Raw genomic sequence first — 16,016 nt, forward strand, 5'->3', positions numbered from 1 at the left:
TATACGGGCTCGGGAACCACAACAGTTATAGCATGGAACATAAACATAATCATAAACTTGGAGATAAATAATAACATTTATTATTGCCTCCAGGGCATATCTCCTACAGCTACATGTAGTAGGGCTGGATTGCAATCTTTGTTTCACTTTTGGGGCCTTGTTTACATAGAAGGAAGTAGATGGCTGTAATGTTTATCCTTTTTGAAGTCCTTCTATGTGGGTGTATCAATTTTAATGATTTAATGTTAGCATCTCGAACCTTCGGGTCCTTCCCGTTGTTAAAAAAGTGAACAACTTTTTTCATGCCACCGTGCGAACAATCAAACATGTGTTTTACCGAGAACCTTAGGAAAGCTAGAAGATAAGAGGGGTAAAATATTCCCAATTGGTAGAGAGCGTGTGTGCGCTTTTACTTCTGATGGCGCTCGCAATGACAAGAGACACATGTGCACCGTTTCACCAAGTAACGTACTCTATAAAAGCAATAAACACCTACGTACACGTAAAATACAAGACGTCAGCGCCATGCAAACCTAATTCTAAAATTACAAAACTGTATTACTTTCAAACCGAGCGCCCAAATCAAAATCCGTTGGATCGATGATCGACGTCGGTTAGGCCATAGATAGCACAAAAGCAGTACACTGTTGTGTTTCTTCATGTTGCAGGATTTCAATATTCTTCATAGATTCATATTTAGGTCTCTTCCTTGATGAATTGATGTCCTTTTCTTTCTTATTGTACAAGGATACATGGAGTCCCTCCTTTTCACTCAGCTTGGAGAGTGACAGGTGGGCCTCGGGTCACATAGATCTGGATCTCCCATCCATGGACGGCTCAGATGAATCCACCGGCTATATGATAATATTACGATGACATGCCATTTCCGCACCCAACCCGAATCTTACGCCTCTGACGTCTCTTCCCCCCCCCCCCCCCCCCCCCCCGGCCTTTTGCAGCTCTGCTTGCTCGCGTCGTGCTGCAATTGAGATCGACTCGTCGGTGGCCGACCCCTCGGCGGCGAGCACCGGGGTTAGGGTTTAGGGGCCTGGATCCATGGCTCGGCCCATGGGATCCAGCGGCTTCGAGGCTGCCCTAGCCGTGTGCCCCGCCGCCGCCCAGGCCTACTCCAAGTACTGCGGTGAGCTCCCCCGCTTTCGAATTCGCTTCGTCGTTCCGTTGGTGGGTTTGTCTCGGGCCGGAGCTTCGGAGGTTTCAGGGTTAGAATTGCTCGTATCCGTGCCGACTTGGTGGTTTAGACTTCAGAGATCAAATATTACGAATTTTAGGAGTCTTTTGGTGACGGACTCATCTTTTCTGCATTTGCGTGATCTTTAAGAAATTCTGATAGGAGAAAAGAAGTGGCCTTTGGGTTTATCCTTTGGCCAATTGTCTGGTTTCTTGTGAGCATCTTTAGAGGTTGCTGGCTTCTCGCTTCTAGGGTATAAATTCGCAAAAAAAAAGAGCTAAACGTGTATTAGGCAAATGCTCGAGGCTGAAATCACAATTCTGCTATTTTTTAGATATATCCTGGAACAATTCAATTAGGTTGTATTTCCTTAATAACCGAACGCACAATCATTTGTCAGAATCAAGTTAGCAAATCTTCGTATATATGCTCAGCATATCCTACATGATATTGTAATTCTTTTTATGCATGTGGTTACTTGCATATGTTTCTTTATATGCTGTCTCAAGTCCATTGTTGTTCTGTTCGTTGCTTGCTAGGTATTGTATCTGGATGCACAAATGCGAACCCAAGGGAAGGGTTGGCGGATCTTTCACGAACTATAGATAATATGGAAGGAATGAGGTAAAAGCTGTTTTGGCCTATTGTAGTATTTGATGTTTGTTTACTACAAAAGAGACATTTATTAAAACAAATTAATCGCAGTGTAGTTCATACTTGTATTGTGTCTTTTATGCTACTCACTGAAAATTTGATGTTTGTTTACTACAAAAGTGACATTTGTTAAACCAAATTAGTTACAATGTGGTTCATACTTGTATTGTGTCTTTTATGCTACTCACTGAAAATTTGATGTTTGTTTACTACAAAAGTGACATTTGTTAAAACAAATTAATCACAATGTAGTTCATACTTGTATTGTGTCTTTATGCTACTCACTGAAAAAGACTTCCTCAAAAGCGTCTTGCCTAATTACATAAAGAGTCGAAACATTGTCGAGGATGACCCGACTAAGATTGGGTAATATATGTTGCATACTTATACGTAGTTGTTCTGTACCTGTCTGTTGTTACTGTAAATTTAGAGCTTGAGCTCATGTTCATGTGTTAACGTGTATAACACGTGATTGTTTGACCGCTTCTATTGTAATTATTAGAAATAGCAATGCCACGCTTTCTGTTACTCACATCCATAACCTACCCACGGCAAATACACTCACATAATTCCATGCATAAGAAAATTCTGTTTTCTTTATTTTAATTTTTATGTGTCATATTCTGTTTTCTTATATTCTTTCTACCCTTTGGCTGACTACATACACTATTACTTATGTAGGGATGGAATATTTGGTGATATTCACAAGCTCATGTCAGTTCTTGAGTTCGTAAGAGGCACTTCCCAAGCAGATTATGCATTTTTCAAATGCTTCTCAATACGTTATGCTAATCTATGACCCCTTTTATTAGGATGATGTGAGCCAATTCAATTCCTTCTATGATTTTGTCTTCTTCATTTCTCGTGAAAATGGCCAAAAGAATATTAGTAAGCCCTGTTTCCTTGATCGCGCCCATGCATGCTGCTGTGTCATTTTTTACATCCCAATAAGACTAACCGGGTGTTGCTATTCATGATTTAGCTGTTCAGAAGGCTCTTGCAGCATGGAGGATAGTTCTTGTTGGAAGGTTCCGATTGCTTGACCGGTGGTGTAACTTTGTTGAGGTACGCAAATTACTGGTTAACAATTATATGCAAATGTCTATAATTTCATTTATGATGACTGCTTCTGCAGTATTGCTAGTGCTTTCGTTCTTTATCTGGTTTTAGTGAGAGCAGTAAAAGTGTGGGCTGAATTATGCGTTGTATACTTTTATTATTCCCCAGAAAATATAAAAATTTCAGCTATCTTCCCATTGGATCAACAAACAAGCTCTTTAAGAAGAATATGTGATCATGAAGGGATGTCCACTTGACATTAGTCCAGTCAACTACATTGAGTTCCATTGCAGTAAGGGTGCAAACAGACACGGGCAACCCGCTAAACCCGCTAGGCCGTGCAGCAACAATGCCTGCAATTGTCTGGCAACTTACTGCATATCCCGCAAGAGAACGCTCTCCCTTTGATCCCGTTGGTATTGTCGAACAATGCTAGCTTAGTTATACTGAGATTTTCTGTGTGCACCAATCTAGCAGGCCTATGCGGGGGTTGCCGCATCTGTCGCAGTGGCCCAGATCAATCCTAGCAATCTGTAGTGGACAAACACATTGTCCACTCTAATCATTGGTGGACACTTCTGGTGTAGGGCGGGTAGCTGCAACTCCCGCTGCTTGCACCCTTACATTGCAGTGGTGTTGAGTCTAGAGTTGATGGTTTGGTACATGATGGTAAATAGATCTATCAACATCTCATTGAACATGCCAAGTGTCTTGTTTTCTAGTAACACCCAATACTTTCTTAGAAAATCTCAACTTGTATTTCATATCATGAAGAGAATGCAATTGGCATAATCTGCTATCTCCCTGTTTCCATGACGTGTCAATATGAACTTTATGACATGTTCTAGTTTTGGGGCTCTTCATTTTACTTTTGAGACTAGAATGTTTGCTTTCGACTATAACTCAATAAATTTATCTATTATAAAATCCTTAACTCCATAAAAGGGGCACTCCAGATACTAGCATTATCATGTAATATTAGCTTATCTGTATCTTTGCCTTCCTCAGAAGTACCAACGTCACAACATTTCTGAGGACGCCTGGCAGCAGCTACTAGCTTTCAGCAGGTGTGTAAACGAGGATCTGGAAGGTTATGATCCAAAAGGTACAATTACATTTCTTATATATGGCTCCTTCTGGATTTTTGATCCTGTCCACAACTTCCTTAATGGATTTACCTTGATACTGATTACTGTTTGTTTGTGTATATTTCTCAGGTGCTTGGCCTGTCATAATTGATGATTTTGTGGAGCACATGCACAGGTTTGTCTTCCTTGCCTATATACGCTTTTGGAACACTTGCAGTTTAGTTGATTGCCTTTATTCCATGGCTGAACCTAAACCATGGCCATTCAGTTTCCTGCTGTGGACTTGTCAAATTCTTTCCTAATAAAGTTTGTAGTTGGCGAGTTCACTCCTCTCCATTCATACGTTACTCACATGTGGGACCAACAACCTTGGAAAGGGCACAAGTAAACAAATAGACTCATGCTCACATGTGGGGCTAACATGCTTGCAAATGGCACCAATATACAAATGCACTCTTTACATGTGGGACCGGCACTCTTGCAAAAACACAAATAACTAAATGCTACTCTCATGTGAGACCAACACTCTTGCAGAAGGCACGAGTAAACAAATGTGGGATGAGACTTAACTCAAAATATTGTTCTACCCTCCTAGGATTTAGCGTCCTCATTCAATCACTCCCCCCCCCCCCAACCCACCCAAGGCCTGTATCATAGCATACATGAATGAACAGTTTTGCTTATTCTAACACAGTGAAAGACATTGTCCTCAACTGTTTTTCTTTCCAGATCCGTCCTCGTGTCGTATTTCCTCTTTAATGCCCCCCCCCCCCCCCTCCCCACACACACACACATTTCATCAAAATTCTAAATGCCGCGTCGCTTCAAATCTTGCCATGGCTTTCCTGCGGCCATTTCAGTTGCTCCAGTGCATCGAGCCTCCATGTTTCCTCGACTTTTCACTCTCTTCTCTCGTTGGAACTGCGCAGCGGGCACAGGACACAAACATTCTTCCTACAATCTCCCATGCTGGTGACTCAACTCCTCGCTATTTTTGGTGGTTTCATATCAATGCACGGGCACTGTGATAGTTTGTCTAAATGCACAAGTACCTTAGCAGATTCTGGCTTCCTCTGATTGTTCTGTTGCTGCTGCTTATATGGTCCGTTAATATTTAAGACTATGGTCGCTAATTACCTTTGGCAGAAGAATGCACAAATAATTCCCTTCCTGAAATGTTTCTTAAAAACTTGTGTATATTTTCATTCCACAAATCTTGTAATTGTTTTGCTTGGTGGAGGGTTTATAGGAGTAGCCCAAGGATACTTTGATTCGGTACGAGCTATAATGGGAGTTTGTGTCAACATTTTCAAGAAACTTCTTGGGATTCAGGACCAAGTACTGCTTTGCCTAGGGTCACTAGTAGCTCTGTACTGTACTATTAACAATAAAATACGTTTCCTCGGTGCCACAGTGTAGACCATTTTAAAACCTAGTCGGTCAAACATTTTTAGCTTTGACTATTAATATAGAAAACTACCAACATAGGCGAAATAGTGTACAGTTATTTTTATTTCAGGTAAACATACTTTCAAAGAAATTGATGGTCAAAAGGACTTGTATTGTGACATAGCGGGAGTAGTTTTTTTGTCTGGTCGGTTTATAATTTACAATGTTCTCAGAAGCCATAATGTCTGACATATACCAATATGAAAAGACCCAAAGGGGCAGTTCCAACTGATCTCGACCATCATACCATGTCAGTCCAACGACCTAGATTGCTCCAAGGGTGAGAGTTCGACATGTTTAGCATGTAATTAGTATCATACCAAATATTAACACCATGCTAACCACGTACTGAACGTGCACTTAGTATCCTACCTAATGTCAGTGTATAATTAATATGCTACCTAATATCAACGTGCATTGTATGTACACATTTACTAGTGCCTAAGAGGTTGAAAGCTGGTTAAGAAAGAGAATAGCCTGTCCAGCATGTGCATGTGGAATACCAGTTCCAAACAAGCAAGTATATATGCATGCTGATGAGTATATCCTGCATGATAATAGGCTCGCCGAAGTCTTTTGCTTCTATGCTTAGTTCTTACTTCTTTCTGAATACTACGTTATTTAGAAGATTCTACTTGTATGTTTCTCATGAGTTTCCTTGTGAATTATAGAATCTACCGCCCTAGTGACTGCTCCAGTGCAATGGAATCACAATGCAGCATTTCCAATACATTTAGAGGTACTCTTCCGGGGCATTACTGTTTGTCAAGGTTATTTAGTCAGCTATGTTTATTAGTTGATTATGTCTAATGTTCTGTGACAGGTCTAAATCTATTACCTGGATCAAAGAGGAAATGCCCTACTCAGTTTAACTCCAGTGAAGAGAGCGTAGAGCTCTCAGAAGCTCTTAGACACTCTGTCCAACTTACCCCGTCGAAGCGACTTAAGGAAAGTTCTGCGCCTACTAGATATGGTGTTTGGGAGCGAGACGCAAGTACCCCTTTCTTTAACAGCACACCAGATTGTCGCGAGGACATGAATTTACAGAACTCAAGAGGCTGCCTTCAGAACTCACCTCGTGTTATTGAGGATGGTTTTTCAAAAGGGTTCGAAGGTTGCATTTCAATGAAATGCTCATTTTAGTGCAATGAGGAATGCATGGCATCATCATTTATGACTGCCCGTTACTCCATATATTTCTGTTTTGCGTCAACACCATTTTGTATTTGTACTTAAAGTCAGTTTCCCAGTGGTGATATTATTTTGTACACAAACAGTGATGTTATACATGTCTGCTATCGCAGAGAAAACGGCTTGTGATTGTTCTTTCCTAAGTGTTTTGTTACCAAGTTTACGCAATTGTTCTCCTGCTATTTGCTGGGGAAAGTAAAATGACTGCATAGGGCAATTCTTACCTCAAGTTATTAGCATACTAAAAACAAGAGTGTAGTAGCGTCTGTATATGTGCAAAGTACATCTCTCTTTTTTTGGAGTGGCGTTTTTGCTCCCGGGAGCATATGCTCCTGGGTGAACAGTACCCCGAAAAAAGTAAATGTTTAAAAAAAATTCTGAACAAATTTATAGATGATTGTGTTGGTGTCGCAAGCATACTTGACAATTTTCATGTGGAACGGAGCAGCAGTGTTTCTTTGGTGAAAAACCAAATTTAGTCATTTTGGGGTGACATTTTTGTCTTTGATTTGTTTTTTTTGCGCATGCCCAAAATGCTTGACCTTTTTGCCTCAAAATTTACAGGTAGCATTTGTATGTGACAAAGATTACAAAAAAAAATGTCTCAACTTTTTTGACATTTGAAAAGAAAAAATTGGCCCCAAGAGCACGTGCTACCGGGAGCCAAATTGAATTTCCCAACCTCATCACATCTTTTCTCCTAAAAATAACCATGCATGTTCCCCATGCTACAGCGATTTCCAGGCATTTGTGTCTTCATTGTACACATCTTTTCTCCCGTTCCCTGGAGCCCGTTGTGGTAAAATTTGGTAGAAGAAAGAATTTGACCCAACAAATACTTCTTCTTTTGCTTGTTAGCGCTCCACAGACACACAGACAAATTCAAACACATTACATTTCCTGTAGAGTACATGACAAATGGTGTTGAATTACAAGGCATACAAACCCTATTGCTCCCACCACATTGTATGAGAAAGCATCACCCAGAGACCAGAGTATGATATGGAAACTGTTGTTAGTTGAACAATCAAGTTTATGCATCTAAGGCTATCATCTGAAATGTTTGAAACTCTTACACCCATAAACAAACTGTATAACAGCACTTGGTACAGTTTAGTTGTTGTCATTGACAGCAACTGCAAGTGCCAGTGAAGTTTAGCCCTAGACATACAAATGCTAGTCCTTGGAGATAGAGATTAAAATAGTAGCTAGTCTTGCCAGGGAATACAAGGTTGTACGATGCACAGAAGAAAAGAAACGCCGAAAATACAATCTCGCGAAAATTAACCCTGCAAGAAAAAATGATGATGTCAGTTACAGTCTAGCATATAGTATATCTTATGGTCTGAATGCTCATAACCTTGACTAAGATGTTGGTTTACCTGTCTCTTAATCTTTTCCTTGTTTTCTGTAACAAGGGAACTTCATTATCTTCAAAATTGTTCCCTGTTTTCTTTGTCACGACCCACTCGTTAAACTCTGATAATTCGAATAGACCAGAGAGGGCAGCTCTCATGCGATGCATTGTCATCACACTCTCGAACAAAATCCAAAATGGCAGAATGTGCAAATTTCTGCAGAGATGGTTTTAAGGTCATTAAGTTTTTGGTATGTGGAGAAGTGGAGACAGTAATCAAATTGTAACTGAAAGCACTTTTTGAGAAACTTACTTTGGATGTCTAATGGCTGTGACCACTAAAAGTACTGTGGGAATATATGCGATGCCCCAGACTGGTAGGAATAGTTCTGGGATCATAACTGAGATCGGAAGTATGATATTGTAGAGAATACACGCGACAGTAGGGGCCATGACTCTCCGAACCAAGAAGAAGCTATAGAGCATATGGAACTTCTTGATGAGAGATACATCCTAATGAAACAACAATGGGATGAATTTCAGTTTTCTTTAAATATTTTGTTTGAGCCAACGAGGGAAGAAAACCCTACCTTAGCAGTCAAAATATCTTTTGCTACTTTTCGGAATAAATGTGCACCACCACAGGACCACCGAAATTGCTGTCGACAGTAGGCCTTGTAAGTAGATGGCAATTCACTCTTAACCTGCATTGTGCTTGCATAGTCAATTGATTGCATCAAACTATAATACTTTCAACAACATTGTTGTGGTACAAAATCCACTCACTCTGATATCCCCGACATATACAAATTTCCAACCCTTTAGGGTTGCTCGGACTGCCAAGTCCATGTCTTCAACTGTAGTGCGGTCCTTCCAACCTCCTGCCTCTTTGATGGCTGCTGTACGCCACACTCCAGCGGTTCCTTGGTTTACAACAGAAATTCCTTAAGACAACCATTTATTTTCTGATCTATGTTCTAGAGTTTTTTTCTTTTATTTTGTGGCTTAGAATCCATAAGTTGTAAAGGTGTGTACCATTGAAGCTGAAGAAGGAAAAGGTTGCTGATCCTGCTTCTTGCTCAACTTTGAAATGGTAATCAAAGAACATCTTTTGTACCCTTGTCAACAGGCTCGCGGTGTCATTCACTGCAAAATTCTGTCAATTAAGAACCGATCAATTCAATCGGAGCAAATAAAACGCTATCATGTTTGTGGAGTGGTACATTAGCACTATTTTGCATGCCAAATTTCTGGGAACTGTTTTGGTACTTTGTTTCTGGCACCACATGAACGATAAGACAGGATAAGCTGAACATGATTTAGATGTTCATGAAATGCAAAGAGACGGTTCTTTTGTGCAACCAGAGAAGCGAATTTTTTTATCCTGACTTTCTCGCCTTAGTTTTCTAGAAAGTGCTTCCATGCATTTACGAATGAGGTCAGGGAATGGACATACTCCCTCCGTTCCATATTACTCGTCACTGATTTAGTACAACTTTGTACTAAATCAGCGACAAGTAATATGGAACGGAGGGAGTACATTCCTATGTGGTGAACTGGTGATGTGATAAAATATTTAAAGCATATATGACAAGTGCAAACATATAGGACAGAAGAAAAATCATAGTTCAGTTTTCATTTCATGATCTATTGAAAACTGTCTTGTGATAGACCTGTAGCTGGAAAGAGGAATGCTCCAGAGCTGATAGTAAATGGAGTACTTACCGAACGACCACCGAGCTTGAACAAGAGCAACTTCTGGATTGTGCACGAAGAACGGCACTGTTCTGAGAAGGAAGTCTGGTTCAGGCTGGAAATCAGCATCAAATATGGCAACATATTCGCACTGCTTGGCATAGTCACATTCCATTCCTTTCTTCAGGGCTCCTGCTTTAAACCCCTTCCGGCTGCTTCTCGTGGCATACTTGATGTTCAGACCCTTGACCGCCCAGCTTTCACATTCAAGCTCCACCAAGTTCTGCAGAAACAAGTAACCAATCAGCATAGATGCTCTAGATTGCATATAAGACTGTCGATATCCTGTTCTAGCAGCATATCTTAGCATGTCATTTTGTTATTGCCCTGTGAAGTCTGATCACAGAGGAACTTGAGCTTGGCAACTCAGAAGTCTTGTAAGTGGGAAAAAGGAAAGGATGAACTAACTTTTCAACCACTTGTTAGCATGTACCCTGTGAATGTCTGCGCTTGCAATTGGATAACTTCCTTCTCAGGCAAGGTTTAGTTTTGTTGCTATGCCATCACAAATGGTCTTTATTGTCATTGGATGGCATTATACAAATCCAATGGGATAATACAGATCAGAATGTCACTGTTAACGTGAGGTCTACCTGCTTACTACACTAACAGACATTTGTTTGGGAGGCCACCCCCGCTTTATCTAAAGGTACATGTGCACGCCAATTAGTCTTTCTACCACATCCCACTAAACTGACCTGTCGATTGGAATATAAGCTCCAATTCGGTCAGTCTGCCACTTAAAACAGACGAGAAGGCTTCACTTTTTTTCGTCCGAAATGGATCATTGTGGAATATCAAACGATTTATCTTAGTCAATTGGATGGTATGCAACAATCTGAGTGTTCAAAAGAAGAGCAATTTGCAAGGAATACCACGGAGAGTGTCAGGTAAATGCCTTCGATCCAAAATAGAAGTCATAATTTTTGGCAGCTGGGAAGATCCCTCTCTTTGAGAAGAATATGCCCACCAATTATTGAACCAGCTCTTAAGATCCATAGGTCCGAATAAAGATTGGACAAGTGGGCGGCCAGCAGGAGGGGGTCAGGGGCAGGGGCCTCCTGGTGTAGGGAAATATCAGGGCCAAGTAAATGAGCTCATGTGGATGTATACTGTATAACACCCACCCATCTCGCCGGTAATCAGTATCAGGGTTAAACTTCGGGCCTGTGCAGAAGAGCAGTAGCTCTTTTTTTTTAACTGAAGAGGAGTAACTTTTGGTAAAGTTTTGATGTTTAGTTCAGATTTACATACCAACACTTTACCAAGCAAAGTAGTACCATTCTTCCAAACGGCCCTAGTTGGACCATGTTGCTGACTGACTGGAGTAGTGTCCAATGGTTATATACTCCATGGTTTCTGGTGTGGTTAGATTCAGAAATTGTTGCACTGGCTGCACTTTGTGTGATGACCGGTTGGCCCGTGGCATAAATATGTGTGGTTCTGGTTGGATGTCCAGGTCAGTGTGGAGCAACTGAAACATAAATGGACACTATTTTCTGGCAATTGGACTGAAACTGTTTCCACCGGGAAAAGAGCTGCTACAACTTCTCACTTGCATCATTATCATTACTTATACTGGCCGACATAGGTCCCCAGCACCCAGACAGTTGGGGCCCACATACTTTACCCATGTGATTGCAGGGCCCAGAATCCAGATGAAGAGAATAATTATCATTTTCGCCCTACTCCAGTGACAACTTGCGAAGTTCTGATAGTGAAAGAAAACCTAGTGACACCGTTGAAGTAGTTTTCATCCAAATAACCCCGTGTATAGAAGCCTACGATTAAACTGAAAGAAAAGAAAATCTCTACACCCACCTAACTAAGAATAAGGTGCATGCTCCTGTGACAGTTAGTCTTGTCTCGTGTCAAAAGATTTTGACATCTTTTGCTGTAGTATCACACATGAGGTCCAAATTCATATGTTCCTCTCTTAGCAGCAGGAGCAGCAGGTTGAAGTCTCACTTATTTGAGGAGGACTATACTAAGATAGGTGAGTGTTCAGGTTCGCCACTTCTCCTAAAATAAAATAGGCAAGTTGCAACAGACATGGTGGTAATGTACTAATGCAGTATGGGGGCAGTTGTGCTAAAATAAATAGTATCGTTCAGCAGAATGAAATCCAGCCATGCAACACAGGAGGAGTTAAAGTCTACCTTGATAAACGGATCGGTGGAGTCGTCCAGCACTTGGACGATTATCCTGTCCTTTGGCCACTGGAGCTCACATGCCGCGCCTATCGACAGCTTGTACACCTACGCACACAGCTCGACCACACGAAATAAATTAGCAAGACGCCCAAATATTATAACCTCGCAAAAGAACAAAGAGATCGATAATAGATCCAGCACAATCAGCTAAAAAGAATTTGTTTTCGCGTTCTGGATATCACCCAAAAAAAAAAGAGAATGAGTAAAGATTCTGATCACCTCCAGCTCATTGTACATGGGTATCTGCACGAGGACCATGGGGTAGTGGGCGCCCCCCTTCTCCTCGTCGTCGCCGGCGAGGGGCTCCCACTTGAACCGCCACTCGGGGCGCCAGCCGACGGCCTTGACGCCGAGGCTGACCACGCAGTTGTACAGGGCCTCCACCACCAGCATCACCGACATCACCATGCACGCCCAGACGGCCACCTGCAGCGCCGGCGCGATCACCCGGCCCCGCACCCGCACCCACAGCTCGTACACCTCCGCCAGCGACACGCCCCCCGCCGCCGACGAGGAGGAGGAGGAGCCATCGAAGACGCCGATGAACCACGAGATGGCCTCCTGGAAGTCCACCCGCCCGCCCACTGCGAGAGGAGAGAGAAAAAGAGCAATGATGGCCCGAGAAATCAGATCACGTCACGTGCGCCCCGGCGCGGCCCGCGAGGGAGAAAGAAGCGAGAGGGAGAGAGTAATGTACCGGCAGGCGGGTGGCTGAAGTCGACGGCGCCGGTGGAGACGGCGGCGAAGAGGGCCGCGGCGGCGGCGAGGGCGAACAGGAGAGCGCCGCCGATTTCTGCAGCCTCCATGGGCGAGGGGGGAGGTGATGGGCGGGGGAGAGAAGAAGAGTTGCGACTGGTCGAGCCCAAATGGGGGCGTTTTCCTTAGGTCTACACCAGCGTGTGTACTTTGTCCCTCCCTTTCCCCTTTTGATAGGCTTCCTTCGGTGTACTACGTGCTTTATATATCTCGTGCAAGTGGGCACACTTTTGCTATCTCTCCCCCAACTATTAAATCGGAAACATAGCATTTGATATTTGAGGACAATTTCGCCACGAACTTACCACTAAATTTTGGGTAAACATAGCATTTGGGTCGTGCTAATATGTATAGTTTAATTTATTTTCTTCCATACATTACTATTTAAAATATCGAAAACACTTCGTTTCAATTGGCGGATTGCACGCGATCGTCCGCTGCCTCACGCTTCTCTTTGCCTGCCCGTTTCTGCAAAAAAAGAAAGGAAAAAAATCTGCAACATCATTGGTATTGCAAAAGTTTCTTTGGCAACAACGTCCGTGTTGCAAACAGTGAAGGCGGAAAAAAAATTCAGCATTTGTTTTCTGGACCATCATCTGTGCTGTAAAAATTCTTCCTCAACAACACCCATATTGCAAAAAAATAAGGAAAAAAATAATATTAAATTATTTTCAGCAAAATCATCTATGTTGTAAAAATTTCTTCCGCAACAACACCCATTGTTGCAAAAAATGTGATGACGAATTTTTTTTATTAAATTATTTTCTGCAATATCATCTAAGTTGCAAAAATTCCTTCGACAACAACACCCGTGTTGTAAAAAAGTAAAGATGAAAAAAAGTTCTGCAACATCACATATGTTGAAAATGGTTTCTCTCGTGTTGCAAAAAAGTGAAGATGAAAAAAAGTTCTGCAACATCACATATGTTGAAAATGGTTTCTGCAACACTAGCCTTGTTCAACGCTAGCCTGGGTGAGAACTGTGTTGGACGCTCGCTAGATCTAACGGCTGTCGAGGCGACAGGTATTTTAGAAAGATCCGCCGGCCGACGCATAGCACGCACCTTAAAAGATTAACAACGTTCATGAAAAACAATATCAACATCTATGATGGTAGTTCAACATCAGTAGATACACCTTGAAACATACTTTCTAATCAACTCCTCTTTGTTTTGCATCATAAATATTGATATTTTTTTTGTATAAACTTATCCAAACTTCAAAATGAAAAACTTTAACAATAGTTGTTAAAGTTAGTAAAGTTAATTTAACACCATGGGAATACTTTTTATGATAGATTAAACTTTTGTGGACATATGCAATCAAAGCTAATAAATTTAACTGTTTATTTCCTCAAGAGGAATGCATTTACATAGACATATAATATTTCTCATGATTCGTATGAAAAAGGAACATCAAGAGAGTGACTAATTATATAACGACCTGGTGAGGTCACACCACAAGCTAACTTTGAACACACAAAAAGCAAACTCTAGACGACCCGTTTGGAATTTCTCTCCAATATGAGACAGATAAAAGGAACGGCTGTAACTCTACATAGGGTTCTTAATGACTCCTTTTTTAGTAAATTCCATTGTTACCCCCAAGATCCGCCTTTGTGACGGACATTACCCATTGAAAAAAAAATCGCAATCATACTTTTATTGACGCCCTTTGGTGCCACATTTTATTTCATTTTTTACCCCCAAGATTTGCCTTTGTGAAAGGTATGCACTGGCCTTCTCCTCTATTTAGTCATCGAACGAAGCTCTTTGTCTTCTTAGTTAGGTTTAGGGTTTTAGGAGGGTTGAGCAGGGCAAAATTAGGGGTCCTAATTGTTTGATTTGCTGTCGATTTATGTTCGGAAGTGTTCTAATCCGTCGATCGCTGGAATGTATTTGCTTTTTGTTGAATCAATGGATCCAACATAGATTTTAAACGTCGGATTTCACATAGGGGGAGAGTTTGTTCGAATTGGCCCTTGTCTGGACTATGTTGGTGGGGATGTGGTCTATTCAAAAATTGAGAGGGACGAGTTGTCCTTACAGGAGTTCAAAGGCTGTCTCAGGGATCATATCGTTGTGAAGGAAAGTATGAAATATTACTTCCTTTTGCCTGGTAGAGAGTTGGTAAATGGCCTAGTTTTATTGTATGATGATGAGGGCTGCATCAAGATGTCAGACCACATGACTATTGGTGGAGTTGATGGTATCTATGTGGAATACAATGGGTAGCACAATTCAGAACAAGAAGAGGGTAGTGGTTCTAATTCTGAAGATGAAATGCAGTATGAGATGGGGCAATGAAAGTAAAAAGGAAGATCCTATTCTCATGACTACAGAAGATGATCACAATGTCAATGCAAGTACATAAGAACAATTACTTGAGCAGGTGCTTGTTCCTAATGATAGTGGTGTTATCACTGCAATAATTAGGAGCCCATTGAAGAGAACAAATGCAACTGTTGTTTTTTCACAACCATCTCAGAGTTCTCAAGTGATGAACCATTCTTAGTGTGAGCCTAGTAAAGCAACAGAGCAACCAACAAAGAAAGGTGCGCAGCATAAAGTAGAGCATGCAAGACAACATGGGCAGAGCTTGCAAGACAGCAAGGAGAGCAAGGAACTGGAAATGCAACAAATTAAGGAGGGGGGCTAGGGGCAACGAAAGAAAAAGAATAGTTAGATTTAGAGGATATTTAATATGTGCCACACCTTGATGACAATGGAGGGAAGTTAGAGGTTGTTGAGATGAGAAAGCATGTAAGGAAATTTAGAAAGAAAATGAAAGGCTTTAGGAAATGGGTTGAGTCATATGCAATAAGGACCGTTCCATTTTATTTCATTGCAAATGCTGAGGTGGTGGTAGAGGAAATGGATTTTGAGTCATGTGATGAGGACTACAGTTATGATGAAGATAGTGATGGGAACATGAAGAAAAGGAAGAGAAAATACCCAAGATTTGACCGAGAAACTAATATTCCATGTTTCAGTTTAGGGATGGTTTTTACAAGCCAAAATCAGTTTGTCAAGGTTATTAAAAGATATGGTCTTGCAACCCAAAGAAGCATGAGATTCAAGAAGTCAGAGGAGAACAGGGTGAGAGTTAAATGTGGATGGCCTGGTTGTCCCTGGATTGTTTATGAAACAAAGATTAGCAGATGCTCAAGGTTTCAGATTATAACCTATGATGATGACCACCAGTGTGCACAAAATAGATAGGACATATTGGTTACTGCAAAGGTCATAGCCGAGAGGTATGAGCATTTCATATTGGCCAATCTAATGTGGAAAATTGATAGCATA

The 16,016-nt window shown here is 41.4% G+C and overlaps 2 protein-coding genes across 3 annotated transcripts; one reads left to right on the forward strand and one right to left on the reverse strand.

Annotated features, from left to right (window-relative positions):
- The first annotated feature begins 916 nt into the window (after nt 1-916).
- Nucleotides 917-6,765, forward strand: LOC123051989 (defective in cullin neddylation protein AAR3). The gene is made up of 9 exons (XM_044475003.1): nt 917-1,141; nt 1,729-1,813; nt 2,525-2,573; nt 2,656-2,731; nt 2,826-2,908; nt 3,911-4,007; nt 4,120-4,165; nt 6,111-6,178; nt 6,263-6,765. The coding sequence occupies exons 1-9, from the start codon at nt 1,057-1,059 to the stop codon at nt 6,580-6,582; spliced, it is 909 nt and encodes a 302-aa protein (XP_044330938.1). The 5' UTR covers nt 917-1,056; the 3' UTR covers nt 6,583-6,765.
- Nucleotides 6,766-7,628: 863 nt separating this feature from the next.
- LOC123051990 (probable glucomannan 4-beta-mannosyltransferase 7) lies at nt 7,629-12,874 on the reverse strand. 2 transcript variants are annotated; one of them, XM_044475004.1, is made up of 10 exons: nt 12,653-12,874; nt 12,175-12,539; nt 11,902-12,000; nt 9,713-9,965; nt 9,023-9,133; nt 8,774-8,910; nt 8,578-8,691; nt 8,301-8,500; nt 8,013-8,204; nt 7,629-7,919 (listed from the first exon to the last, which is right to left on the reverse strand). In XM_044475004.1, the coding sequence occupies exons 1-10, from the start codon at nt 12,759-12,761 to the stop codon at nt 7,754-7,756; spliced, it is 1,746 nt and encodes a 581-aa protein (XP_044330939.1). In that variant the 5' UTR covers nt 12,762-12,874; the 3' UTR covers nt 7,629-7,753. The 2 variants fall into 2 exon arrangements, with proteins under 2 accessions (XP_044330939.1, XP_044330940.1); XM_044475005.1 differs by lacking the exon at nt 7,629-7,919 and having other exon boundaries at nt 8,297-8,500.
- Nucleotides 12,875-16,016: the final 3,142 nt, after the last annotated feature.

Source organism: Triticum aestivum, chromosome 2D (assembly GCF_018294505.1).
Source record: "Triticum aestivum cultivar Chinese Spring chromosome 2D, IWGSC CS RefSeq v2.1, whole genome shotgun sequence".
Taxonomy (NCBI): Eukaryota; Viridiplantae; Streptophyta; class Magnoliopsida; order Poales; family Poaceae; genus Triticum; species Triticum aestivum.

What these genes read in the sequence shown, in the direction of transcription:
- LOC123051990 (XM_044475004.1), bottom strand. Translation starts at nt 12,761, where the DNA reads ATGGAGGCTGCAGAAATCGGCGGCGCTCTCCTGTTCGCCCTCGCCGCC. An exon ending in CCATGTACAATGAGCTGGAG is followed by an intron (nt 12,001 to 12,174) that starts GTGATCAGAATC and finishes CTGTGTGCGTAG; the next exon opens with GTGTACAAGCTGTCGATAGG. An exon ending in TCAAGCTCGGTGGTCGTTCG is followed by an intron (nt 9,134 to 9,712) that starts GTAAGTACTCCA and finishes AGAATTTTGCAG; the next exon opens with TGAATGACACCGCGAGCCTG.
- LOC123051989 (XM_044475003.1), top strand. Translation starts at nt 1,057, where the DNA reads ATGGCTCGGCCCATGGGATCCAGCGGCTTCGAGGCTGCCCTAGCCGTG. An exon ending in GATAATATGGAAGGAATGAG is followed by an intron (nt 1,814 to 2,524) that starts GTAAAAGCTGTT and finishes TTACTTATGTAG; the next exon opens with GGATGGAATATTTGGTGATA. An exon ending in GGTGGTGTAACTTTGTTGAG is followed by an intron (nt 2,909 to 3,910) that starts GTACGCAAATTA and finishes TGCCTTCCTCAG; the next exon opens with AAGTACCAACGTCACAACAT.